The following is a 27,070-nucleotide window of genomic DNA, read 5'->3' on the forward strand; positions in this document are numbered from 1 at the left end:
TCATTCGGTCCAACCAGATTATTAACGAAAGCGGGGGTACTCATAAACGTCTTTTTTCCTCACATCCAGGCAATGATTAATATTTGTTTGTGTTCCACCTCACAGGTCACGTGATATTGGGACACAAACTCCTCCCAACTGCTCGGGGAAGATGGTAGCAATGGTCGTCGGGGACGTCTGTTAAATTCTCCGAAATTCTGCAGCTGTACCCACACCGCCCTCCCCCTCTCCCCGCCAACCAAATGCCAGGCAATCGACGCATGACACGGGGCACCTTCTGTTGTCGGGGATTTTGGAGAAGGAGGCTGGCATCTCTCAGGGTTGGCATCGGGCAAGTCCTCAGGTGCCTGGCGGGAGGATCCCAGGATGAGGCGGGAACGTTGGCACATGGCGACATGGTCTCCCTGCACCCGAGGGCAGAGGTGGTAGAGCAGGAGGGGCAGGCACACTCCTGTCCTGGAGGTCGGGCGTTGAGAGGGGGAGCATCCGATCGAAGGCCATCCAGCTCGGGGTCCGTGGCTGGGGGGCTGAAGACGAAGAGGAAGCTGACCCCCCTGCCTTCTTTATCCTCCAAGAAAATCGTGGAGAGGAGCTCCGGTAATGGGAAGAGAGGTCTGGAACAGGGTGTGGGTCTTGGCCCAGGAGACCAGCTCACGCCTCCTGTGATCAACTTGATCCCGCCGACTCCATCCAATCTGATCGACGATGACCGTTTTTTTGAGATCGACTCAGAGGCGGGCAACAAAAAGGCAGGCAGCTCAGAGGGTCCGAAGGCCAGAGACTCTGGGGGCTGTGGAGCTGATAGCGGGAGAGGAGTGGCGGGGGGCGGTGCTGAGGGAGATAATGAGACAGATGTACCATCAGCTTTTGGACCTGGCGTGAAATCAGATACTGACCTGCTTGACGATCTTTCCCATCTACATTCTGAAAATACTCTCCTCCAGCGAGAGCTGAGGTCCGATTGGACAAGGGAGGAAAGGATGGATCTAGAGGTCACCTCGAGCCAGACCGATCTGTTAAAAAACTGTGAAGAGATTCTACTTCCAAAGGATCCCAAACAGAGTAGGTATTGAATCTCAGTTTGTTTTGTTTTGTTGAATGTTCTTCCATGGGATGTGGGTATTGCTGCCATTTGTTCACTCTTCCTCCATATTACCCCCTGAACTGAAATGGCTGACTTGACCAGTTCAGGGAGTAGTTAAAAGTCAGCATATTACTGTGGGTCTGGAGTCATACGTTAACCATACCGGCCACAGGATGGGAGTGGATCAGAGCTTGGAGTATAGGAGCTGGGACATCATGTTGAGTTTGTACAGGACATTGGTGAGGCCTCTTCTGGAACACTGTGTCCAGTTCTGGTCTCCCTGCTGTAGGAAGGACGTTATTAAATGGAGAGGGTTCAGAAAAGATTTACCAGGATATTGCCAGGAATGGAGGGTTTGAGATATAAAAATAGCCTGGATAGACTGGGGCGTTTTCCATTGGAGTGTAGGTGTTTGAGGGATGAGGTTTATAAAATCATGAGGGGCATAGATAAGATGAATGACATGGGTCTTTTCCCTAAGTTGGGGGAGTTCAAAACTAGGGATCACATTTTCAAGGTGAGAGACGAAAGATTTAAAAAGGAGGAGTGACGCTTTTACACAGAGAGTGGTTCATGTGTGAATGAACTGCCAGAAGAAGTGGTGAATGTGAGTATGATTACAACGTCTAAAAGCTATTTGGATGAGGGCATGAATAAGAAAGGTTTGGCGGGATATGGGCCAGGTGGAGGCAGGTGGGACTAGTTTAGTTTGGGATTATGGTCAGCATGGACTGGTTGGACTGAAGGGTCTGTTTCCATGCTGATTGACTCTATGATTCTAGGTCTCCAGCGTCCACAGCTCTTTGTTTTAGAAACTTACTCTTCTGTTACCTCAGGAAACCCTGGTTAAATTAGCTCCTTTTAAAACATTAGTTTATTTGGTTTGTGCCATGGAAGGGATTGTTTGCAAATAAACTTGGGAGGGCATGACCATTCAAGAGGGAGGCTGAACATAGAAGGGGAACCAGTTCACCCCTCCACACCTGGGAGCTTGGCAATTGGCAGGTGGAACCCATCTGGATCTGGAAGAGCCTGGGGAGCCCACCCAGGGTCTGCTTCATAAGGCCATTAGATATAGGAGCAAATTAGGCCATTTGGCCCATTGAGACTGCTCTGCTACTCCATCATGGCTGATTCGTTTCTCAACCCCATTCTCCCTATAACCCTTGGCCCCCTTACCAATCCAGTTTGTTAGCCCAACCTTCACAGGATCTGGCCTCCAACTGACGAGACCAGCATCTGCTGCCCACCCCTAACTGACCTTAAGAATGTGACGGTGAAGCAAGCTAAGTTCGAGTGGAGTGGGTATAGCCCTCAGTGCCCTTTGAGAACCAGGTAGCTCAGTTGGCTGGACAGCTGAGATTTGAGCAACGCCAATGGAGAGGGTGCAATTGCTAACTCTGGCTGAGGATACCATGACAGTTCCTCTTCTCCACCTCCCCCCTCACCTGAGACATGGTAACCCTCAGGTTAAACTGACAACTCTCTCTCTCTAATAGATAAGCAGCTGCTAGTCTTCCATGTCTGTGGTATCCTCCCCTTCACAGGGTTGATAGGGAGTATGCTCCTTTTCGATCAGCTACACTCCCATTGAATTGTTGAGCAGACTTGATGGGGTGAATAATCTATGTCTGCTCCTTTGTCCAAAAGTATCCATCCCCTCAAGCATACAATGACTGAAAGGCCTTAGACAGTGCCCCTTTCCCGAGCACTTCTGGGTAATCCCATTGATTACATTATCAAAGGCAAAAACAGAAATTGCTGGAAAAGGTCAGCAGGTCTGGTAGCATCTGTGGAGAGAAATCAGAGTTAACATTTCAGATCGAGTGACCCTTCCTCAGAACATTCAGGTCAACAGACCCGACCATTAACTCTGATTTCTCTCTCCAGATGCCGCCAGACTTGCTGAGTTTTTTCAAGTAATTTCTGCTTTTGCCTCTGATTTACAGCATCTGCAGTTCTTTCAGTTTTGATTAAATAATCAAGCCGTTCAACGGCGTTCTTCCTGTTTCGTGCCTGCTGTTCTCAGACTGGTCTACCTTGTCCATTGAAATTACTCATACAGTAGATTTAAGCTTTACCTTGTACCTTCCCTGCGCAGCCCACCGTGAGCAATACAATGCTGTGGGAGCATGCCTGGGGTCAGTCATACAAATCTGTGACAATTAAACCTCAGGCTTTTAAATCAATTCTGCTAGACGCACAGGTAATTTCTTCAACTGAATGGCTATTTTAATTAGAAAGAAATAATTCACACTCGTAACTAACTCCCTTTTGCAGCGAATGTCAGCTTAGTCATCAGTTTGCTTCAGTCCGCTGAAAGAAACCTGGGCAAACAAACTGAACTAAATTGACGTGAATCTTTCCGATCGGAATTTTCATTCCAGACCTTGATGTAATGTCTTAGGAGCCCAATGTTCGTGGCTACTTGCTCCAAAGTCCTGACATTTCTCTGCGATTTGTTCACAGAATCATAGAAGCGTGCAGGGAGGCCAGTCGGCCTATCAAACCTGTGCTAGCTCTTTGTAGGATTGGTTTGCTCATGTCCCCACCTTTTGTTCGCCACCTCACTCACATCGAATCACTGCCCAAATCCCTTTTAAAATTATCATCTTTTTTCCCTACTGTGTGGAAGAAGGCCATTCAGCCTACACTGATCCTCCAAAGAGCATCTCATCCAATCCCTGCCACCCTGTATTTCCCCAAGCCACTATGGAGCGGTTTCTCACTGCTACTCCACCTTCCGTCTGTGGAATGAAACCGGAACATCCAGAGGGAACCCACGCAGGCAACGTGTAAACACCACACAGACAGTCACCCAAGGGGGGAATCGAACCTGGGTCCCTGGCGCTGTGAGGCAGCAGTGCTAACTACTGAGCCACCTCTAGCTATTGCAGTGAGCTGCCAACATCCCATCAATTTAACAACTCTCTGAGTGAAAACATTTCTCCTTCATCTCCCCCTTAGATAATTTGCCATGGACTTTAAATCTATGGATTCCCCTGGTATTGTTTTGGGGGCTATTAAAATAAATCTGTTGCTCAATCAAATGGGTCAATGGACTGGAAAATGGCAGGTGGCGTTCAATCTGGATAAATGTGAGGTAATACATCTTGGTACAGCAAGCAAGGGTAGGGCTTATACAATTAATGGTCAGGCTTGGGTAGTGTTGTAGAACAGAGGGACCAAGGGGTGCCGTACATAATGCTTTGAAGTTTGCGTTACATATAGACAGGGTGGTTAGAAAGGCATTTAGCAAGCTGGGCTTCATTGCTCAGACCATTTGAGTACAGGAGTTGAGAGCTATGTCGAGGTTGTACAGGACATTGGTGAGGTCTCTTAGAGTCATAGAGTCATGGAGATGTACAGCATGGAAACAGACCCTTCGGTCCAATCCGTCCACGCCGACAAGATATCCCAACCCAATCTAGTCCCACCTGCCAGCACCCGGCCCATATCCCTCCAAACCCTTCCTATTCATATACCCATCCAAATGCCTCTTAAATGTTGCAATTGTACCAGCCTCCACCACATCCTCTGGCAGCTCATTCCATACACGTACCACCCTCTGCGTGAAAAAGTTGCCCCGTAGGTCTCTTTTATATCTTTCCCCTCTCACCCTAAATCTATGCCCTCTAGTTCTGGACTCCCCGACCCCAGGGAAAAGACTTTGTCTATTTATCCTATCCATGCCCCTCATAATTTTGTAAACCTCTATAAGGTCACCCCTCAGTCTTCGACGCTCCAGGAAAAACAGCCCAGCCTGTTCAGCCTCTCCCTGTAGCTCAGATCCTCCAAACCCTGGCAACATCCTTGTAAATCTTTTCTGAACCCTTTCAAGTTTCACAACATCTTTCCGATAGGAAGGAGACCAGAATTGCACGCAATATTCCAACAGTGGCCTAACCAATGTCCTGTACAGCCGCAACATGACCTCACAACTTCTGTACTCAATGCTCTGACCAATAAAGGAAAGCATACCAAACACCTTCTTCACTATCCTATCTACCTGTGACTCCACTTTCAAGGAGCTATGTACCTGCACTCCAAGGTCTCTTTGTTCAGTAACACTCCCTAGGACCTTACCATTAAGTGTATAAGTCCTGCTTAGATTTGCTTTCCCAAAATGCAGCACCTCACATTTATCTGAATTAAACTCCATCTGCCACTTCTCAGCCCATTGGCCCATCTAGTCCAGATCCTGTTGTAATCTGAGGTAACCCTCTTCGCTGTCCACTACACCTCTTCTGGAACACTGCGTCCAGTTCTGGTTGCCCAGTTATAGAAAGGATATTATTAAGCTGGAGAGGGCTCAGAAGAGATTTACCAGGATGTTGCCGGGTATGGAGGGTTTGAGCTATAAAGAAAGGCCAGATAAGCTAGGACGTTTTTCACTGGAGCATAACAGGTTGAGAGGTGACCTTATAGAAGTTTATAAAATAATGAGGGATACAGATAAGGTTAATGGTAGTTGTATTTTCCCGAGGGGTGGGGGATTTCAAGGCAAGGGGGTACATTTTTAAGGTGAGTGGAGAGAGATTTTAAAAAGACATTGGGACAATTTTTTTTTCGCAGAGGGTGGCTGGTGTAAAGGTGATTGAGGGATGACCTTATTGAGCTTTATAAAATCACGAGGGGCGTAGATAAGGTGAATGGCAAGGGTGTTCTCCCTAGGGTGGGGGAGATCAAAACTAGGGATCACATTTTTAAGGTGAGAGCAGAAGGATTTAAACATGAGGAGCAACCTGTTTACTCAGAGAGTAGCTCGTGTGTGGAATGAACTTCCAGAGGAAGTGGTGGATGCGAGTAGAGTTAAAACGTTTAAAAGACATTTGGATAAGGACATGAATAGGAAAGGTTTGGAGGGATATGAGCCAGGAGCAGTCAGGTGGGACTAGTTTAGTTTGGGAATATGCTTGGCATGGACTGGTTAGACCGAAGGGTTTGTTTCCGTACTGTATGACTCAATGACTGCCATTTAAGGAAATGTGAATAGAATACTCCTGGCATTGTCTCCGTGCTCGAAGGGTTACATTAGGTGTGCCATACATGAGGCCTATTAGTTAACGCTTGTTGCAATCCTAATGTGCACCAGGTAGAACAGCAGCAAAAGATTTGCAATATTAATGTATTGCACAGGGACAGCACCCCACATGTAATGGACGAGTGATAGTCAGTCAATTTGCCTTCAGAGAAAGAGGTGATTGCGCTATGATAAGGCAGAGCTCGAGCATTCTGCACAGGCCATTTGGCAACCAATAATTGGTTTGCAAATCGAAAAAAACAGCCAATTCCAGTCGTGGCACGCTGGAGCAATTTGTCACTTTGGACGGCTATCGAAAACTCATGGGGCAATGCTTCAAGCTCCTTCACAAAGTTCAAGACTTGCATTTATATAGCACACTGTGGAGCCTCTGGGATGCCCCAAAGCACTTTACAGGCATTGTAACATTTACAAAAGTGAGGTCACTGTCGAAAAGGCACAAATGAAGTAACATCAGGCTAACAGACCAATTGAATGAGTGGCAACAGAGCTTTGGAGACTTACAGCAGTCTTATTGTAACTCCATAGTTTAGCACAAGAGTCAGTTTCCACATTTTCTTTCCAGACCCTCTCCCTATTGAGGAGCCCTCAGCTTCTTTTCCTTTCCTAATAAATCTGGTCAGATATGTTATTGCACCTCTCTGGAACAGGTTGGACCTCAACCCATGCCTCCTGTCTCAGAGGTAAGGACACTACCACCCAACCGTAAGAGCCCCTGTTCTGCAGTTTACATAATGTTATAACACACAACGGTGAATCTGTTAATTAAACCAAACCCCCCGAAAAGATCACCTCCCATGGTAATCTATTAAAGTATGAGTGACAGAAAATGACCTGAATTTCACTATTTAACAAAAAAATCAATTTTATTCTTTAACACTAAAAGTGAAGATTAAACAACAACTATTTACAACTCTAATGCTTCTTTCTCTTAAAGATTTGTTATCTACCTCCCACTCTATAAAAATGTACTGATCCGATAAAAGCCCCGATTAAATTTACAGCCACTTAATGCTTTCAAACCCAGACAGCAGCCTGTCATTTTCGGTGTTGATCTTCCTGTTTGTAGATCTCCCTGGGCATCTCCAGTCTTCTGCTGCAAAGATGTTTCATATGGAAAAGATACATTTGACAGAGAGTGTGGTGAATAACAAGCTTTCAATTGGTGCCCTCTCTGGCCAACTGTCCAAAAGGTCTGTTTTTTTTTATACCCCAAATATCAGATCATCTCATTGTCAAAACAGTAAAATTCAAATTCGATTGGATTTTAGTATCTTGGGGCATAATTTAAGCTGATTGATTAAATTCGAACTGCTGTGAAAGCAACTGAGGTATCTAGGTTACAGCCAAATGTTACACCTTTCGATTGTCCAACACACTCTGTGCCTACCAGTCAGTCACATGACAGGGGCTTACCAGCTATCACTCTCTCTTAAAGGTACAGTACACGCCTTCAATTTCATAACAATATCTTCTAACCAACTTGTTAGGAGATGATATTACACCTCTCTAGTGCAGATGGAATTTGAACCCCTGCCTCCTGACTTAGAGGGAGGGACAGTACCCACTACATCACAAGAGTCTCAACAGTTACTTCACACGTAGTTTAGAATTGGCCTGTTCAGTGATGTAAATCACTGAGTGTAGATCAGGTAGGACTTGAATCCGGACAATCCACCTTTCTACTCTTTTAAATGAACATGACCTTTAACAGGGTATGCAGCTCCTGGTGGGACTCAGTGGTTAATGTTAGATCGGAAAATTATCAAAATCTAATCAAAATATCATTAATGCAAACCCAGCCCCTGCAGTTCCCACCAGCCAGCACACATTGCATTCTCTCTCACACCCGAACATGGATGTAACTGCACCAAAGGGTTGGTCTGTTCTCCTTTCAATACTGGGTCTGGAGGCCAGTCTTGTCAACAGTGATAGAGAATGAACCTCTCTTCAGTCATAGCAAGAAGAGGACTTACCTTCACAACTAAATATGGTTTCTTGTAATGACAGCAAAGGTACAGGTGATATCAGCTAGTTAGACATAACCACTAAACATATCAGTCTTCATCAGGATATTAGTTAGAGACAAAAGAAACTGCAGATGCTGGAACCCAAAGTAGGCAAAACAGGAAGCTGGGAGACCACAGGCAGCATCAGGAGGTGGAGTACTCAACATTTCGGATATTAACCCACCCCCAGTCCTGAGGAAGGGTTACACCCGAAACGTTGGCTTCTCTACCCCCTAATGCTGCCTGGCTTGCTGTGTTCCCCCCAGCCTCCTGATGCTGCCTGCCTTGCTGTGTTCCCCCAGCCTCCTGATACTGCCTGCCTTGCTGTGTTCCCCCAGCCTCCTGATGCTGCCTGCCTTGCTGTGTTCCCCCCAGCCTCCTGATGCTGCCTGCCTTGCTGTGTTCCCCCAGCCTCCTGATGCTGCCTGCCTTGCTGTGTTCCCCCAGCCTCCTGATGCTGCCTGCCTTGCTGTGTTCCCCCAGCCTCCTGATGCTGCCTGCCTTGCTGTGTTCTTCCAGCCTCCTGATGCTGCCTGCCTTGCTGTGTTCCCCCAGCCTCCTGATGCTGCCTGCCTTGCTGTGTTCCCCCCAGCCTCCTGATGCTGCCTGCCTTGCTGTGTTCCCCCAGCCTCCTGATGCTGCCTGCCTTGCTGTCTTCCCCCAGCCTCCTGATGCTGCCTGCCTTGCTGTGTTCCCCCAGCCTCCTGATGCTGCCTGCCTTGCTGTGTTCTTCCAGCCTCCTGATGCTGCCTGCCTTGCTGTGTTCCCCCAGCCTCCTGATGCTGCCTGCCTTGCTGTGTTCCCGCAGCCTCCTGATACTGCCTGCCTTGCTGTGTTTCCCTAGCCTCCTGCCTGTCTAATCCATCAGGATCTTAAGCTACATGCCTTACGGAAAGATTGTAATGTCTGTCTTTTTAGTTTCATTTCTTATTTTCATAACATACACTTTTTCTACATATTTCTGAAATGCTGTGCAACATATTTTCTTCGTTTTCTCTATTTTTTATACCTAAGGTTTGTACATTGGTACTTTGTATCTAAGATGGTGCTGTGAGTTGGTGACATTGTACACTTTTCTCTGTACTCCTGTTCTTTTGTAACGTACACGTGGCAATAAACCTAATTCTAATTCTCTTTCCCTACATCCCCTCAAGACCATGTCACATGAAAGATTGGCTGAAGTTTAATACAGAATGTAGCATTAAACCTTTCAGAACCTCGAGCTTCTACAACATTGACAACTGACAAATATTTTATGGAGATAATTGCATTGCTACCTGTGGGAGCTTGCTGTGCACAAATTAGCTGCTATGTTACAACAGTTGACAGCACACCAATAAAAATATAAAGGAAGCCTCTTTCACATGAACAAAAGCCAACAGTACAGAGTGTAGCTTCTGCTATCAGATGTCAGTATGTTCACAGGATAGACAGTGCACATTAAAGAGAAATTGAAATCAATGTGAGAAAATTAGCATGGCAGAGTGTGTGTGAATCTGTGTGGTCTGTATATATATGTCTGTGTCTATGTGTGTGTATAGGAGAAAGTGAGGACTGCAGATGCTGGAGATCAGATTCGAGAATGTGGTGCTGGAAAAGCACAGCAGGTCAGGCAGCATCCGAGGAGCAGGAGAATCGACGTTTCGGGCATAAGCTCTTCATCAGGCTTCCTGATGAAGGGCTTTTTGATTTTCCTGCTCCTCGGATGCTGCCTGACCTGCTGTGCTTTTCCAGCACCACACTCTCAACTCTATGTGTATATGTGTCTGTGTGTCTGTATCTGTGTGTGTGTGTGTCTGTGTGTATATGTCTCTGTCTGTGTGTATGCATGTGCATGTGTGTGTATGCATGTGGCTGTGTGTATGAATATGTCTCTGTGGTGTGCGTCTGTGTGTGTGTCTGTGTGTATATGTCTCTGCCTGTGTGTGTGTGTGTCTGTGTGTATATGCCTCTGTGTGTATGCATGTCTGTGTGTATATGTCCCTGTCTGTGTGTATGCATGTGTGTCTGTGTCTGTATGTACCTGTGTATGTATATGTTTGTGTGTGTGTGCGTCTGTGTGTCTGTGTCTGTGTGTGTGTGTCTGTGTGTGTGTCTGTGTGTATATGCCTCTGTCTGTGTGTGTGTGTCTGTGTCTGTGTGAACATGTTTCTGTCTGTGTGCATGCATGTACGTGTGCGTGTGTATGCATGTGTGTCTGTGTGCCTGTGGGTGCTTGTATGTATATGTCTCTGTCTGTGTACATGCATGTGTGTGTGTGTATGCATGTGTGTCTGTGTGTATATTGTTTTGTGTGTGTTTCTCTCCCTTCCACATTGCTTTATTGACTGCATTCACATTCTTACTGACAAATACCTGGTAAATATCCCACTTTGATCTCAGCTAGCTGTCAATCAGCTCTCTTTTAGTCTGAGCTCTCCTCTGTCCTGACATTTCCCTTTGTTTGGCGGCTGAATAGATTAGCTGCTGTTCTCAGGGACAGGCCAGAGGACTCAGAGGCTGGATTGTGATATCAGGTACCAGCACTGCAGGCTATAAGGCAGCTGGCCAGTCCCTAAGAGAGCAGTCCTTTTTAAATATACATATATATATAAAATAAAACCCTCCTCCCTTGCATTTTTCCCATGCACAAAGACAAACAAAAAGTCTTCCGTTTTGGAAGCAAAATGAGAGTATTTTATTTGAAAGAAGTGGACCAAGTTGCTGTTTCTTTCAAGGGGGAGTCAAGGGAGAGAATGTAGCTCTTTCAAAACCCCCCTCCTGCAATCTGGGCAGGGTACCTAATAATTTGTCCTCCCCAGAGCTGTCAGCTTGTTCTGTATTATTCACAGCTCCTCCTTCCCAGGCCTTTGTGTTGTCCTCTCACTGAGAGCAAATACATCTCCATTCTAAAGAGTCAAATTTACGCACTAAACAGAACGAGACCTCAGCCATTCATCGCTGGTTCAAAGGCTTGATTTCAGGGCAGATAACCATCTCAGCTAGGATTTCATCCTTAGTGAGAAAATACGCACATCGCTAATTTGATATGAGGCTTCCCTTTGATGTTTAACCAGCAGCAAGGCCATTCCCAACCCTGTGGATGACATCCACTCTGTAACCTGTTTATTTGTCTTAAAAGTGACATTCTGTCTCTCTCTCTTTCTCACTCTTTCCCACTCTCTCTCCTACAAACCCGTCACCTTCAGTTCTCTCTCTCTCTCTTTGTGAGACCGTTTCCCCTTTTTCATCTGGTTGCCAAATCAGAAGGCTATCAGTAGCCTGCATCTATGTGACGCCTTGGAAGGTGCTGTGCGGCCGGTCGCGCGCTTTGGAAGCTCGGTCAATGCTGCTACACGGCTGCTGGCTTGGGCACAACAAGATCCCACAAATAGCATCACGGCAATGGCCTAATCATCTCTTCTTTAAATGAGGGGGCAAAAAAAAGTCAGTCAGGACGCTTAGTGATAAGTACCTCAGTGTGCGCATTCAAGGCATTGCTCTGAGGCATGGACTGCTTCAGGATCTGGCTTATATAGCTTCCATTACACCACAGGAGCAGAAATTAGGCCATTTGGTCTGCTCCACCATTCGATCATGGCTGATAGGTTTTTCAACCCCATTTTCCTGCTTTCTCCCCGTAACCTTTGATTCTCTTGGCAATCAAGAATCTATCTATCTCTGTCTCAAATGTACTTAATGACCCGGCCTCCACAGTCTTCTGTGGCAGTGAATACCATAGATTCTCCACTCCCTGGCTGAAGATGTTTCTCCTTATCTCCGTTCTGAGAAAGAGCTTTTCTCTGTCTCCTGGCCAATATTTATCCCTCATCAAAGAGCAGATTATCAGTTTATCAGCAGAGGCTGAGAGCCAAATTCAGAACCCATGGGGATAGCCGCAACGGGGACCTGGGGTTCATGTCACACTACAGGTGACCCCACTGCACTATGCACTCTCTCTCACACACACACACTCTTACATACTCACGCACTCATGCAGACGCTCTCTCATACATTTGGAGATGCCGGTGTTGGACTGGGGCGTACAAAGTTAAAAATCACACAACACCAGGTTATAGTCCAACAGGTTTAATTGGAAGCACACTAGCTTTCGGAGCGACGCTCCTTCATCAGGTGGTTGTGGAGGACACATTGTAAGGCGCAGAATTTATAGCAAAAGTTTACAGTGTGATGTACTGAAATTTATACATTGAAAAATACCTTGATTGTCTGTTGAGTCTTTCATCTATTCGAATACCATGATAGTGAAACAATGTATAATTTCAGTTACATCACACTGTAAATTTTTGCTATAAATTCTGTGTTAGTATTGAGCCCTCCACTATCACCTGATGAAGGAGCAGCGCTCCGAAAGCTAGTGCTTCCAATTAAACCTGTTGGACTATAACCTGGTGTTGTGTGATTTTTAACTCTCTCATACACATGCTCTCTCTCATAAACACACACATACACCCCCTACACTCACACCCTCTCACAGGCTTATACTCTATCACACTCACATACACTTTACCAAGCATGCACACATGTAAACACACGCTTTCTCACGTGTACTCTCACTCAAATGCACATACCCATTTGCACACACTCTCCCTCTCTCTCTCTTTCTCTCTCTCTCTCTCTCTCTCACACACACACACACACATGCACACGCACATACACATAGGTCTATGGGATGAATTTGTATTTGCAGAATTATATTTGCAGATACATTCTGTTTTTGCTCAAAAATCACACAATCTGCAGCCAGCCAATCCATGTAATATTTTATAAATTCTTATTTTGGAAATAGAACCAGTCTGACTCAAGATAGGATACAGACGAACTCTAACCTTACACCTTTAATACATTGTCCGAGCTGAGATGTCACCGTTTTTTTATGAAACCTTAAGTTATCTCGAGAATGTGACTTAAAAGAAGTTCTGGGATTTACATATTAATGAACCGAAACCTGAAACCCATTCTAAAAGATGAAAGACTCAACAGCAATCAAGGGTTGTTCAATATATCGTTTCAGTTGCATGACACTGTGATCTTTTGCTCTAAATTTGGAAGCTAGTGCTTCCAAATAAACCTGTTGGACTATAACCTGGTGTTGCGTGATTTTTAACTCTGTACACACCAGTCCAACATCGGCTCCTCCATGTCATATCAGTTTATTATTACATTTCTCCTTGTTGGAGTTTGCTGTGCGTAAATCTGCTGCTTTTGCACTTATATTGCAACAGCAGCTGCACTTCTAAAGCACCTCATTGGCCCTAAAGCTCATCGTGATGTCATGACAGGTGCTACATAAATGCACCTATACAGCTAGATACCACACCACATGCTGCATTATTCACTCACTATCAAGGACCTTATTAAAAAATAATGCACAACACCATTAATCTTCCGGAGGGTTATGCACTAATGTATTTTGAGTTGTTAATGAGGTTCTGACCTCTAACTCATATCACTGAGGTCGCAGTTTGGGTTCATTCCTCCACGCCAAGTTATACTGGTATCCTTAACCCTGGCCACCATTCCGACAAATCCACTCAGATTCACTGAATAACAAGTGACTACTTTCACAGCCCACAACAACCCAAGCCAATAAACCAAAGCAGCTCAGAGAGAGCAAAGAGAAGGAATTTCTCCAGTGAAGCACCAACAAAGGGACAGTCAATGAGCCTTTGTAAAACGTGGAAGCCCTGAGGTGACCTGAATTCAAGGATAGAGTTACAGATGAAGTGAATGGTAGTGGTGTGCAATGATCTCGAATTGGCTTTACACCACAAAACCAATCAGAGATCTGAACCACCTTTGCAAATAACTCCCAAGCTATAATTACTCATAATTACCTGCATACACATAAAAATTATTACCTAAGCATCTTCACAGGCACATTTTTGGAATAGCTGCTTCTAAAATATTGCTTTCTTTCCTTCTGGAATGTTCTGTTCAGGAAGGGCATTATAAAACATGTGAAATGATTATTTTGCTGTGTTGTGTGCTACTTTGAACTTGCTTATTTCCACAACATTGCTGAACACCCAACATTTAAAATATCAGGAATTTTTACTGACGATCTTATAAGTAAATAGTTGTTAATTCATATCTTTTTTTAGATTTTAGATTAGATTACAGTGTGGAAACAGGCCCTTCGGCCCAACAAGTCCACACCGACCCGCCGAAGCGCAACCCACCCATACCCCTACATTTACCCCTTACCTAACACTGCGGGCAATTTAGCATGGCCAATTCACCTAACCTGCACATCTTTGGACTGTGGGAGGAAACCGGAGCACCCGGAGGAAACCCACGCAGACACGGGGAGAACGTGCAAACTCCACACAGACAGTCGCCTAAGGCGGGAATTGAACCCGGGTCTCCGGCGCTGTGAGGCAGCAGTGCTAACCACTGTGCCACCATGCCACCCACAACTATCAATGTTGTGGAATATATATGTACAGATACAATGCCCACAGTGTGCTGTGATTTCTGAGTGTCTTGTTTTATTGCTCTCTCTGCTGGGGAGGTGGAAATAAACTTAGTCTAGTAATAGCTGTCTGTGGCCCAGTGTCTACATTAGATTTATTCAGTAAAGCAGACGACAGTGATGAGTCCACAGATTCCCAGTAACATTGCAGGATTGCCCATGTGTTCAAGTGCAGGAATGTGGGAGGTTTGTGTTTGAATGATTTGGTTTCTATTTCAAAGTGTGTGGTGCTGGAAAAACACAGCCGGTCAGGCAGCATCCAAAGGGCAGGAGAATCGACAGTTTGAGCATCAGCAAAAGCAATCCTGATGAAGAGCTTATGCCCGAAACGTCAACTCTCCTCCTCCTCGGACCCGCTGTGTTTTTCCAGCCCCACACTCTTCGACTCTGATCTCCAGCCTCTGCAGTCCTCACTTTTCTCCTGATTTGGTTTCTAAACAAAGTCATGGGCCAATGGGCTGAGGAGTGGCAGATGGAGTTTAATTCAGATAAATGCGAGGTGCTGCATTTTGGGAAAGCAAATCTTAGCAGGACTTATACACTTAATGGTAACGTTCCAGGGAGTGTTACTGAACAAAGAGACCTTGGACTGCAGGTTCATAGTTCCTTGAAAGTGGAGTCGCAGGTAGATAGGATATGAAGAAGGCGCTTGGTATGCTTTCCTTTATTGGTCAGAGTATTGAGTACAGGAGTTGGGAGGTCATGTTGCAGCTGTACAGGACATTGGTTAGGCCACTGTTGGAATATTGCTTGCAATTCTGGTCTCCTTCCTATCAGAAGGATATTGTGAAACTTGAAAGGGTTCAGAAAAGATTTACAAGGATGTTACCAGGGTTGGAGGGTATGAGCTACAGGGAGAGGCTGAACAGGCTGGGGCTGTTTTCCCTGGAGCGTTGAAGACTGAGGGGTAACCTTATAGAGGTTTATAAAGTCATGAAGGGCATGGATAGGGTAAATAAGTCTCTTCCCTGGGATGGGGGAGTCCAGAACTAGAGGGCATAGGTTTATGGTGTGAGAGAAAAGATATAAAAGAGACCTAAGGGGGAACCTTTTCACGCAGAGGGTGGTATGTGTATGAAATGAGCTGCCAGAGGATGTGGTGGAGGCTAATACAATTGCAACATTTAAGAGGCATTTGGATGGGTATATGAGTAGGAAGGTTTGGAGGGATATGGGCTGAGTGCTGGCAGGTGGGACTAGATTAGGTTGGGATATCTGGTCGGCATGGATGGGTTGGACCGAAGGGTCTGTTTCCATGCTGTACATCTCTATGACTCTATGACTCTAGTCACCCTACAGGGGATGGAACATGATTTTCCAATGCAAACAATCTAAATTCAGACCAGCTCAGTTGGCTGGATGGCTGGTTTGCAATGTAGCACATTTCTGATGCAGGGTCACTAGAACCCGAAATGTTAGCTTTTCTTTCTCTCTCTATAGATGCCGCCAGACCTGCGGAGTTTCTCCAGCAATTTCTGTTTCATTTCAGCATCCGCCATTTTTGTAAGTTTCCAATTCATGGGAACTTGGGGATTGTATTTTGAGGAGAGACTGAGCAAGCTAGGCTTATCCTCTCTGGAGTTTTGACATAAACCTGATTGAAACATTTACAATTCTGTTATCTTTTTTGCCTTTTCCGTGACTCAGTGAAGACACCGTTGTGCAAAAAACTTGATTCAATATTTCCACCAGCAGGGAATCCCCATGGGGCCAGGGAACGCGTAAGGAGCAAAACCTGAAGCAAAATGCTTATGTGAAGCAAGTTAAAAATCCCACAACACCAGGTGATAGTCCAACACATTTATTTGGAAGCACTAGCTTTCGGAGCGCTGCTCCTTCATCAGGTAGCTAGTGGGGCAGGATCATAAGACACAGAATTTATAGCAAAAGATCACAGTGTCATGCAACTGATGCAATATATCATATTTTTAGTAATATATAGCAGCGCTCCGAAAGCTAGTGCTTCCAAATAAACCTGTTGGACTATAACCTGGTGTTGTGTGATTTTTAACTTTGTCCCCCCCAGTCCAACGCGGGCACCTCCACATCATGTGGACAAAGTGAAGGGGGTGAGTAGAGATTAAATCAAAGTAAGGGGGAAAGACAAGTAAAGCACCCCACCCTCCCACACTGCCCGCCTCTCCTTCAAGACATCAAGAGCGTTGGTGGGCACTGCATGCTCCCTCTCCAGGGACACCCAGGTACAAACATAACCACGTTTACAGCCAGCCTAGCCAGGCCCAGGAGCAGACCCACTGGGAAACCCTCCAACCTGCCCGCTCCCCTTCTCACCGGGTACCCCAAGACCAGGAGCGTGGGGCTGAAATGGTGGCACAGTGGTTAGCACTGCTGCCTCGCAGCGCCAGAGACCCGGGTTCAATTCCCACCTCAGGCGACTGACTGTGTGGAGTTTGCACGTTCTCCCCGTGTCTGCGTGGGTTTCCTCCGGGTGCTCCGGTTTCCTCCCACAGTCCAAGGATGTGCAGGTCAGGTGAATTGGCCATGCTAAGTTGCCCGTAGTGTTAGGTAAGGGGTAAATGTAGGGGCATGGGTGGGTTGCGCTTCGGCGGGTCGGTGTGGACTTGTTGGGCCGAAGGGCCTGTTTCCACACTGTAAGTAATCTAATCTAATCTAATCTAAAAATGTAGCCAAAACAATTGTAACACATTTTTTCAGGTAACTAATGAATACCCATAACCAATACACGCATAGACCACAAAGCAGTCTTGTTGTTATGTTAGTTTCCTGATTACAAACATATTATTGGGATAATTCAAATCCCCTAACCCTAACTGACATGAGTCAAACTGGTAATTCAATCTAAAGAGAGATGCCCACACTTTATCTTGCGCAAAAGTTCCACTTGGCTTGATTAAACAGATTAGCAATTAAACAGTAAAGGATTATTATGTATTAATTTAGTAGTTATTGACATTGCATCTAAGACTAATTATTGTCTCTTGTGAGAGATCAGGCCTAATTAATGCAGAGGTTCACGTTACAATGGAAAAGTGTGGCACTGGAAAAGCACAGTAGGTCAGGTTGCATTCGAGGAGCTGGGCAGTCATCGTTTCAGGCCTTGACACACGTTTCACACGCTTTGACTCTGATCTCCAGCATCTGCAGTCCTCACTTTGTCCAAGTTCACATTATGACCTTAGCTCTATGCTATTAACACAAGGTGCAATCATTCAGGAACCAACAAGATACAAAGTGGACTTGAGTTAGTTCCACCCATTCCACCCCACCCCTGACGGGCGGAGATTGTGCCATGAGGTTGGTTAACCCTTTCAGGTTCTCACTGTCTTGTGCAAGAGGACTGACAGGGGTGAATGTTGGGAGGATGTCTCCACCCCTCCCCCCCCACCCCCAGTGGTAGAGACCAGACTTTGAGGTCACAGTCTCAGACTGAGACGAGGAGAAACCCCCTTCAACTTGTTTGTGGTGAATGTTCAGAATAGAGACTGACTCACTGAATATGTTCAACACAGAGATCAATATGTTTTCGGGGATGTGGAGATTGTAGGGGGAGGTGGAAGATCAGCCATATGTGAAGGCACCTGCTCCCTTCCCTTGTGTTTCATTTTATCAGTGTTGGCTGTGTTCGCTCTCATGGTCTACTTTCCACAGGTAACCAAATCACCAAGGAAGCAAACTCCAGGGAACCGATGGAAGCAAAGTTCTGGCTGACCCCCCTTCAGACCAAACTGAGGTCCAGGTTGCAGCTCAAGGTAAGAAATGCAAAGCTAACATCGCTGAGTATGAAGGTGGTCTCGCACTTCCCATTCACAAGGGCTGATCTAGGTCGAGAGGGCTAGGATTCCTGCTCACAGAAAGTCAAGTGCCAATGCTGTAAAAGCCATAAAACATGCAACAAAGTGCTCTGTTGTAACATTTTTGCTTCCTTATAAAGTTGCCTTTTGGTAGTGGATCGAGCTTTTTCTTAATTATATCTACGAGGCATAGAGTGAAATGAAGCTCCTAGGGATCCTGTAAAAATTGTCATTGTGATTCCTGGGGAGGGTAGGAGGAGGTGAGGGGTTGCTCTGAAGGGTGGGGAGGTGTAAGGTCATTGGGGAGGGTGGGTGGGTGAGGGGTCGCTGTGAAGGGTGGGGGGGTGAAGGGTCACTGGGAAGAATAGGGGTGTGAGAGGACTTCAGAAGGGTGGGGAGATGTGGAGTGGATAAGGAGTGAAGGGGGAGGAGCTCAGACACTGCCTTCTGATGACCAAACCTTGTGAGCAGAGTGAGGGTGGGTTAAATGTACACTGTAGTGCACAATGGACCACTGGCACCATCCTTGTGTTGGAGAATAGCCATCAGTTACTGTAGGGGATTACACACTGGCATGGATTGTTGAATGGGCACAGTAGGACTAAGTGGGTCATTGTCAGGTTGGCAGGCTATAGCTGGTAAAGTATGACACAAATTCAGTAGAGTCCCAGATGACCACAGTCTATGTCAATGATTTGGATGATGGGACTAGATGCAACAATTCCAAATTTTCTGAGGAACTACAACCTGGTTAGAGACAAAAAAAAAAGCTGCAGCTGCTACAATCCAAAATAGACAGGCAGAAGGCTGGAAGAACACAGCAAGGCAGTCAGCATCAGGAGGTGGAGTAGTTCACATTTCAGATTTAGATTTTAGATTAGATTACAGCGTGGAAACAGGCCCTTCGGCCCAACAAGTCCACACCGACCCGCCGAAGCGCAACCCACCCATACCCCTACATTTACTCCTTACCTAATACTATGGGCTATTTAGCATGGCCAATTCACCTGACCTGCACATCTTTGGACTGTGGGAGGAAACCGGAGCACCCTGAGGAAACCCACGCAGACACGGGGAGAACGTGCAAACTCCACACACTCAGTCGCCTGAGGCGGGAACCTTCTTCAGGGAAAAGGGTTCTGAAGCAGAGTTACACCTGAAACGTTGAGTTCTCCACCTCCTGATGTTGCCTGGCTTGCTGTGTTCTTCCAGCCTCCTGCCTATCTACTAGGTGAAAGCGAGTACTGCAGATGCTGGAGATCAGAGTCTAGGTTAGAGTGGTGCTGGAAAAGCACAGCAGGTCAGGCAGCATCCGAGGAGCAGGAGAGTCAACGTTTCAGACAAAAGCCCTTCATCAGGATGACCCTGATGCTTTTCCAGTACTACTCTAATCTTGACTCCTGCTTAGCTACACTGGATGGCCTATGACATGGCAACATGAGTTGTAAGGAGGACGTAAAGAGGTTTCAAGGGGATCTGGTCACTGAACAAGAACATAGCGGTTGGTATATAAAGCGAAGAATGTGAGGTAGGAAAACACAGCAAAAATGTGCAGCATTTCTTGAATGGCAAGTTTTTGGAAGTGTTGACCTCTGAAGAGGATTTGAGTGCAGCAGTGCCACAGTTTGAGGAGACAGCAGTGTGCACTGTGCAGTGTGCACCCTTACCGACCTGTCATAGGGAAAAATTCAACAAAGCTTCACCAGATGGATGCTTGGGATGGTGCAGAGATAGTTCTGAAGGTCACTGGACTCAAAACATTAACACTTGCTTTCCCTCCGCAGAGTAGATAAAGTGGGGAGCTGGAAAAAGCACATCAGGTCAAGCAGCATCAGAGGAGCAGGGGAGTCGATGTTTCAGGTCGGAACCTCTCATCAGGACCCTCTCCACGGATGCTGCCAGATCTGCTGAGTTTCTCCATTAATTTCTGCTTTAGGCTAAGGTCTGACAACTGTCCTGTGAGGAGAGCTATCTTAGCTGGATCTCCATACCTGTGGCTGGTATTTGTTGCTTGTCTATAATTATCCCTGAAAGAACTGGGTTTCTCGGCCATTTCTGAGGGCCGTTCGGAGCTGACCACATTGCTGTGGGTCTGGAGTCACATGTAGGCCAGACCAGGTAAGGATGGCAGATTTCCTTCTCTAAAAGGACATGACTGAACCAGATGGGTCTTTCCAACAATGGCTTCATGGTCATCATTAGATTCTTAATTCCAGATTTTTTATGCCTCCGGGCAAACTGTCAGTCAGTTTGAAAACTCCAGCGTAAAACCTCGGCTAAAATATTCGATTGCTTGTCTCTTTATTTCATCATGCCATCTTGGGCTGGACATGTCCACAATGGGAGTGTCAATAGCAGGGAATGGGACATAGTGTAGTGTGAGTCCCACTCTCTCATTTGAGAAGAGGTTTACAGAGGCAGTGGGGTGATGGGGTGGGGGGGGGGGGGGGGGGGTACGTTCAGGATGAGGCAGAGTTCTTCCACCTCTTGATGGGAAGTGTCTCTTCGGGCACTTCACAGGGCAGCCGTGGCCTGGAGGACCCTCTGGGCAGGTCGCCGACCTTACCAAGAACTGCTGACCAATCAGCTCTCCTTTTGCTCAGTCATGCTGCCGGTGAGGGGGGAGAAGGTGACCGTTGCTGGGATACTGCATCTGCCCTGGGCCTCAGATCATGGATGCACCCAGAGTGATGGCAAAGGAGGGGTCACTGGGGAGGGTGGGGGGTTAGAAGGGTTATTGGGGAGGGGATGAAGGGTCACTGGGGAGGATGGGGGCTGCAAGGCTACTGGGTAGGGTGGGGAAGGTGAAGGGTCATTGGGAAACATGAGGGGTGCAGGGTCACTGGGAAGGGTGGGGATGAGGAGTCGCTGGGGAGCGTAGGGGTTAAAGGGTCATTGGGGATGGTGAGGAAATGAGGGGTCTCTGAGGAGGGTGGGGGGATGAAGGGTCATTGAGGAGGGTGGGTGGGTGAGGGATAGCTGTGAAGGTTGGGGGAGATGAATGGTCACTGGGGATTGAGGGAGCCAAGGGTTCACTGGGAAGGATGGGGGTGTGAGAGGACTTCAGAAAGGTGGGGGTGTGTGGAGGGGATAAGGAGTGAAGGGGGAGGAGCTCAGATACTGGCTTCTAGTAACCAAACCCCTTTTTTTTTCATTTTCTGTGGAACAAGCTGGGAAGGCGGAATGTGGTTCCCTCGTTGTGACCTTCCTCGTGATCTATTTGCTTCCCTTTCTGCTGTAGAGGCCGGTGAGCAGGAGGTACAGTCTGGGTGACATGAAGACCATGACTGGAGACCTTCAGAGCCTCGGGCTAGCTCCTGACACTGACACACGGGGAGTTGGGTCACCGAGACAGAGACGCATCACATTCGGTGAGAGTCAATGATACGAACTGTACGACAATGCATCATGGGAGCAGGGGAGGGGGGGGGGGGGGGGGGGGGGGGGTGCATGTAGCAGAGGCAAGGTCTGGTGATGGCAATGGCCAGCACTCCTGCCTCTGACACGGAGCCTCCAGGATTGTGCGCCACTCGACAGGTATAGAAGGTGTGATGACATAGACTACTGTATCAACATTGGAGCTCTTCCAAGTTAAACAAAAACCATTCTCAGAAAGAGGTTGGCTAGGCCAGCAGCTATTGTCCATCTCTACTCACCCAGAGGGCAGTTAAGGGTCAACCCCATTACTGTGGGTTGGGAATCACATGTGGGCCAGACCAAGTTAGTGCGGAAGAGATTCTTCTCTAGTGAGATTTTGAGAAACCAGTTGGGTTTTTACAACAAGCAGAAGTGGAATCTTGATTGCCATTATGTTCTAATGGGGCGGAGGGGACCAGGGATTGGCAGTGAGACTGGCAGAGTCTCTGGAGGAGTGCTGAACTGGCCAGGAGTTGACGACAGAAGCAAGTGATGGAAGCCGATGGCAGCATGGTGACGATACACGAAAGGAGACCGCTAACGGGGTTTTGCAAGCTGTTTCCCTCCAGCCCCCGGGTTAACTTGATTCAGAATCGGAAGCATTCACCAGGGCTGAGCTGAGGATCTGTGCTGACCAACGCTAATCTGAGTGTCCCATGGCACAGAGACACTTTGCAAAGTGACGTTTAAGGTCCATTCCACCTCCGTTTTGTGGAGGAATCCCTGGATCTTTTGCTGGTTCCTTCCTCTCGGAGGGGATTTGGAACATGCGGAGTTAGGGATGTGAGTTAGCTCCTGAGCAGGAGCTGAGATACTCAAATCTAGTGTCCCAACCTCCAGTGAAGTCTCCCTTTCCATTGGTGACTGGATTTGAAGTTAACGTCTTCCATTGGGTATTGTGTCTAAGTTGGAGATGGAGCGGTGGGGATTGCTAGTGTCTGGAGAGCATTTTGCCATTTCTGTTGGCTCAGGGCTTGAAGGTGGAATTAATCTATGGATCAGCTTTGATTTCATTTGACGGTAGAACAGGTTAGAGAGGCTCACTTATTTTTATTCTTTTGTGGGATGTGGGTGTTACTGGCTGGGTCAGCATTCATTACCCGTCCCTAGTTGCCCCCTTTGAGAAGGTGGGGGTGAGCTGCCTTCTTGAATCGCTGGAGTCCACCTGCTGTGAGTTGACGCACAATGCCCTGAGGGAGGGAATTCCAGGATTTTGACACAGCTGCAGTGAAGGAACGGCGATATATTTCCAGGTCGGGATGGTGAGTGGGTTTGGGGGGAAGCTTGCAGAGGGTGGGTGTTCCCGTGTACTTGCTGCCCTTGTCCTTCTAGGTGGAAGTGGTTGTGAGTTTGGAAGGTGCTGTCTGAGGGTCTTTGGTGAATTTCTGCGGTGTAACTTGTAGATAGTACACACTGCTGCTACTGAGCCCCGGTGGTGGAGGGAGAGTGGATGCTTGTGGATGTGGGGCCAATGAAGCACGGGCTGCCTTGTCCTGGATGGCGTCAGGGCTCTTGAGTGTTGTTGGGCTGCACCATCCAGACAAGTGGGGAGCATTCCCTCACAATCCTGACTTGTGCCTTGTAGATGATTGACTGGCTTTGGGGAGTCAGGAGGTGAGTTATTCGCTGCAGGATCCCTAGCCTCTGACCTGCTCCTGCAGCCACTGTAGTTATCTGGGTGGTCCAGTTGGGTTTCTGGCCAATTGTAACCCCCTGGAATTCGATCGTGGGGGATTCACACTGAATGGTCTCCTCCTCCTGTGCCTCTTGCAAAGGGCAGCTAACCCACGGCAAAATCGAGAGCTCCCACATTCAAGAACCAAGTCTGGGCATCATTCCAGGCTGATAATTGCTTCAGTGCTGTACTGAGAGAGTGCCGTACTGTCAGAGGAGCCGTCTTCCTGATGAGACAGTAAGTTAAGGCCGCATCTAGCTGATCGGGTGGTTCTGAACATTCTCCTGGGATCAGTGTGAGAAAGAACATTGGAACCTTTGTGAGTGTCTCGTCAATATCAACCCCTCAGTCAATATCACCGAACACGGATGATTTCCCTGTGGTCACATGTCTGTATGTGGGGAGCTTGCTGTGTGGTTCCATGACAACAGAGGCTACATTCCGAAGTGTACTGGCTGCAAAGGTGTCTGGTGGCGGTGAAAAGCACTATCCAAATGCAACTCTTTCTTCATTGAAAGTTCAAATCAAGAGAATGGGGGTTGAACAAACCAAGGAAACAATCCCAAAACCAACGGAAAAGCCACTAGAAGCTCACCGAGAATGTATTCTGATAGCTTTAATGATGTCTGGTTGGGTCTAGGTGGCACGGATGTGATTTGTATCTGTGCTGACTTGTGTCAACATTTAAAACCTTACACAGAGACATACGGGCTAGGAGCAGGAGTATGCCATTCGGCCCCTCGTGCCTGCCCCACCATTTGATACGATCATGGCTGATCTCATCCCGGCCTCAACTCCACTTTCCTGCCATTGCCCCGTAACCCTTCAACCTATTATTAATTGGGGGTGGCACAGTGGCTCAGTGGTCAGCACTGCTACCTCACAGCACCAGGGCCTCAGGTTCGATTCTAGCCTCGGGCGATTGTCTGTGACGAGTTTGCACGTTCTTCCTGTGCCCCTGTGAGTTTGCTCCGATCTCCTCCCGCAATCCAAAGATGTGCAGGTCAGGTGAATTGGCCAGGCTAAATTGCCCACAGTGCAAGGTGCATTAGTCAGAGGGGAAATGAGTCAGAGTGGGTTATTCTTCAAAGGATCAGTGTGAATTTGTTGGGGCAAATGACCTGTTCCCATATTGCAGGGAATCTAATCTAAAAATCTGTCCATCTCCACTTTAAATTTACTCATTGTCCCAGCATCCCCACTGCGCTCTGGGAAGGTGAATTGCACAGATCCATGAGCCTTTGAGAGACTTAATTTCTCTTCATCTCTGTTTAACTCTTCTGTCCTTTATCCTAAAACCACCAACTCTTGTTCTTGATCACCTCATGTGAAGGAACATCCTCTCTGTGTCTAGTGTGTCAATCCCCTACGTTATCTTATGGACCTCCATTAGATCTCCTCTCATTCTTCGAAACATCAGACAGCTTAAACTGCCCAATCTCAGCAAGACAGTTGCCTCAGCTCTGGAATCAATCTGGGTGAACGTCTTGAAGCATTGTGGACACACCCCACTCAAAATGAAAGCTGTAGTAAGACCTGTGTGCCTAACATATCAAACTCGGGTCTGCACTGGAAAACCTGGGCTACTGGGGTGGCTCAATTGTTGCCTCACAGCGCCAAGGGCTTGGGTTCGATTCCACCTTCGGGTAACTAACTGTGAGGAGTTTGCACATTCTCGTAGATGAATGGCTGTAAATTGGGAGAAGGGAGTGTGCAGTGGGACCTGGGTGTCATTGTACCCCAGTCGCTGAAGGTAAGCCTGCAGCGAGTGGTAAAGAAGGCAAATGGTATGTTGGCCTCCATTGTGAGATGTTTTAAGTACAGGAGCAGGGATGTGTTGTTGCAGTTAGACAGGGCCTTGGTGAGACCACACCTAGAATATGGTGTACAGTTTTGGTCTCCTTTTCCTGAGGAAGGATAGTCCTGCTCTCGACAGAGTGCAGCGAAGGTTTCCCAGGCTGGTTCCAGGGATGGTGGGACTGACGTATGAGGGGAGATTGACCAAGTTAGGATTGTTTTCCCTGGGGTTCAGATGGGTGAGGAGTGATCTCACAGACTTATAAAATTTTAACAGAACTAGACAGAGTTAAAAATCACACAACACCAGGTTATAGTCCAACAGGTTTAATTGGAAGCACTAGCTTTCGGAGCGACGCTCCTTCATCAGGTGGTTGTGGAGTATAAGATCATAAGACACAGAATTTATAGCAAAAGATTACAGAGTCATGCAACTGAAACGACAGTCATCCACGTCAGGACTAGACAGGGTAGCTGCAGGGAGGATGTTCCCAATGGTGGGTGCATCCAGAACCAGGGGGTCACAGTCTGGGGACACGGGGTGGAGCATTTAGGATGGAGATGAGAAGACATTTCTTCACCCAGAGAGTGGTGAGCCCGTGGAATTCATTATCACAGAAAGTAGTTGATGTCAAAACGCTGAATGTATTCAAGAGGCAGCTAGGTATAGCACTTGGGGTGAGTGGGATCAAAGGTTATGGGGAGAAAGCAGGATTAGGCTGTTGAGTTGGATGATCAGCCATGATCATGATGAATGGTGGAGCAGGCTCGAGGGGCCAAATGGCCTCCCCCTGCTCCTATCTTCTATGTTTCTGTTTCTCTATGTGTCGGCATGGGTTTCCTCCAGGTGCTCTGATTTCCTCCCACATTGCAAAGGTGTGCGGTTTTAGATGGGTTGGCCTTGGGAAAAGCAGGGAGTGAGTCTGGGTGGGATGCTCTTCAGAGGGGTGGTGTGGACTCGATGGGCCAAATGGCCTGTTTCCACACTGCAGGGATTGTAAAGTGAAACTCAAGCACATTGACTATAAATCCACTTGTCTACCATCCCTGTGCTTCCACCACCCATTCCTCAGGGCACATCATTTCCCCTCACTGGGGGCAAGCATCCCATCATTCATTGCTTGGCTATACTGAAATACTAGGAGAAAGTGAGGGCTGCAGATGCTGGAGATCAGAGCTGAAAATGTGTTGCTGGAAAAGCGCAGCAGGTCAGGCAGCATTCAAGGAGCAGGAGAATCGTTGGGTGGGACTCGAACCAGTCTCTATATTTTTTGACAGTGACTTGGTGTTCCCTCTTCCTGCCCACACTTTCTTTGATTCTTCCACGACAAGGCCAGCATTTGTTGCCTGTCCCTAATAGCTCCTGAACCGAGTACTGGCCTGGCTGTTTCATGTTGCCAAGGGTCTGGATTCACGTGTAGGCCTGAACGTTGTGGCGGTGGGGGGGGGGGGGGGGGCAGATTCCTTCCCCCAAGCTGAACTGAAGATGTTTTCACAACTAAAGCCAAAATCGCTGGAGAAACTCTGCAGGTCCAGCAACACCTGTGGAAAGAGAAAGCAGAATTAATGTTTCAGGTCCAGCCACCCTTCTTCAGAACTAGAACCTCGCATCAATCGATATTCAGAATGTAGAGGCAAGAGTAGGCCATTCAGCCCCTGGCGGCTGTTCTGTCATTCTCGATCATGGCTGCTCATCTACCTCAATGTCCATTGACGTCATTAGCAACCAACTGATTTCTGTTTCAAACAAACATAGAGACTGAGCTCCCACAGTCCTCTGGGGTAGAGAATTCCAA

General features: G+C 47.2%; 1 protein-coding gene across 1 annotated transcript in view; it reads left to right on the forward strand.

Annotated features, from left to right (window-relative positions):
- Positions 1 to 395: 395 nt before the first annotated feature.
- Positions 396 to 27,070, forward strand: part of LOC122553279 (uncharacterized) — a 173,449-nt gene continuing 146,774 nt past the window's right edge. Inside the window, exons 1-3 of the mRNA XM_087991758.1 lie at positions 396 to 1,062; positions 18,243 to 18,343; positions 21,627 to 21,756. Coding sequence (XP_087847884.1) covers positions 396 to 1,062; positions 18,243 to 18,343; positions 21,627 to 21,756 — 898 coding nt within the window. The remainder of the gene's footprint in view (positions 1,063 to 18,242; positions 18,344 to 21,626; positions 21,757 to 27,070) is intronic.

This window comes from Chiloscyllium plagiosum, unplaced genomic scaffold, assembly GCF_037043375.1.
Source record: "Chiloscyllium plagiosum isolate Xiang-an unplaced genomic scaffold, Cpla_swu_hap1 HiC_scaffold_10, whole genome shotgun sequence".
NCBI lineage: Eukaryota > Metazoa > Chordata > Chondrichthyes > Orectolobiformes > Hemiscylliidae > Chiloscyllium > Chiloscyllium plagiosum.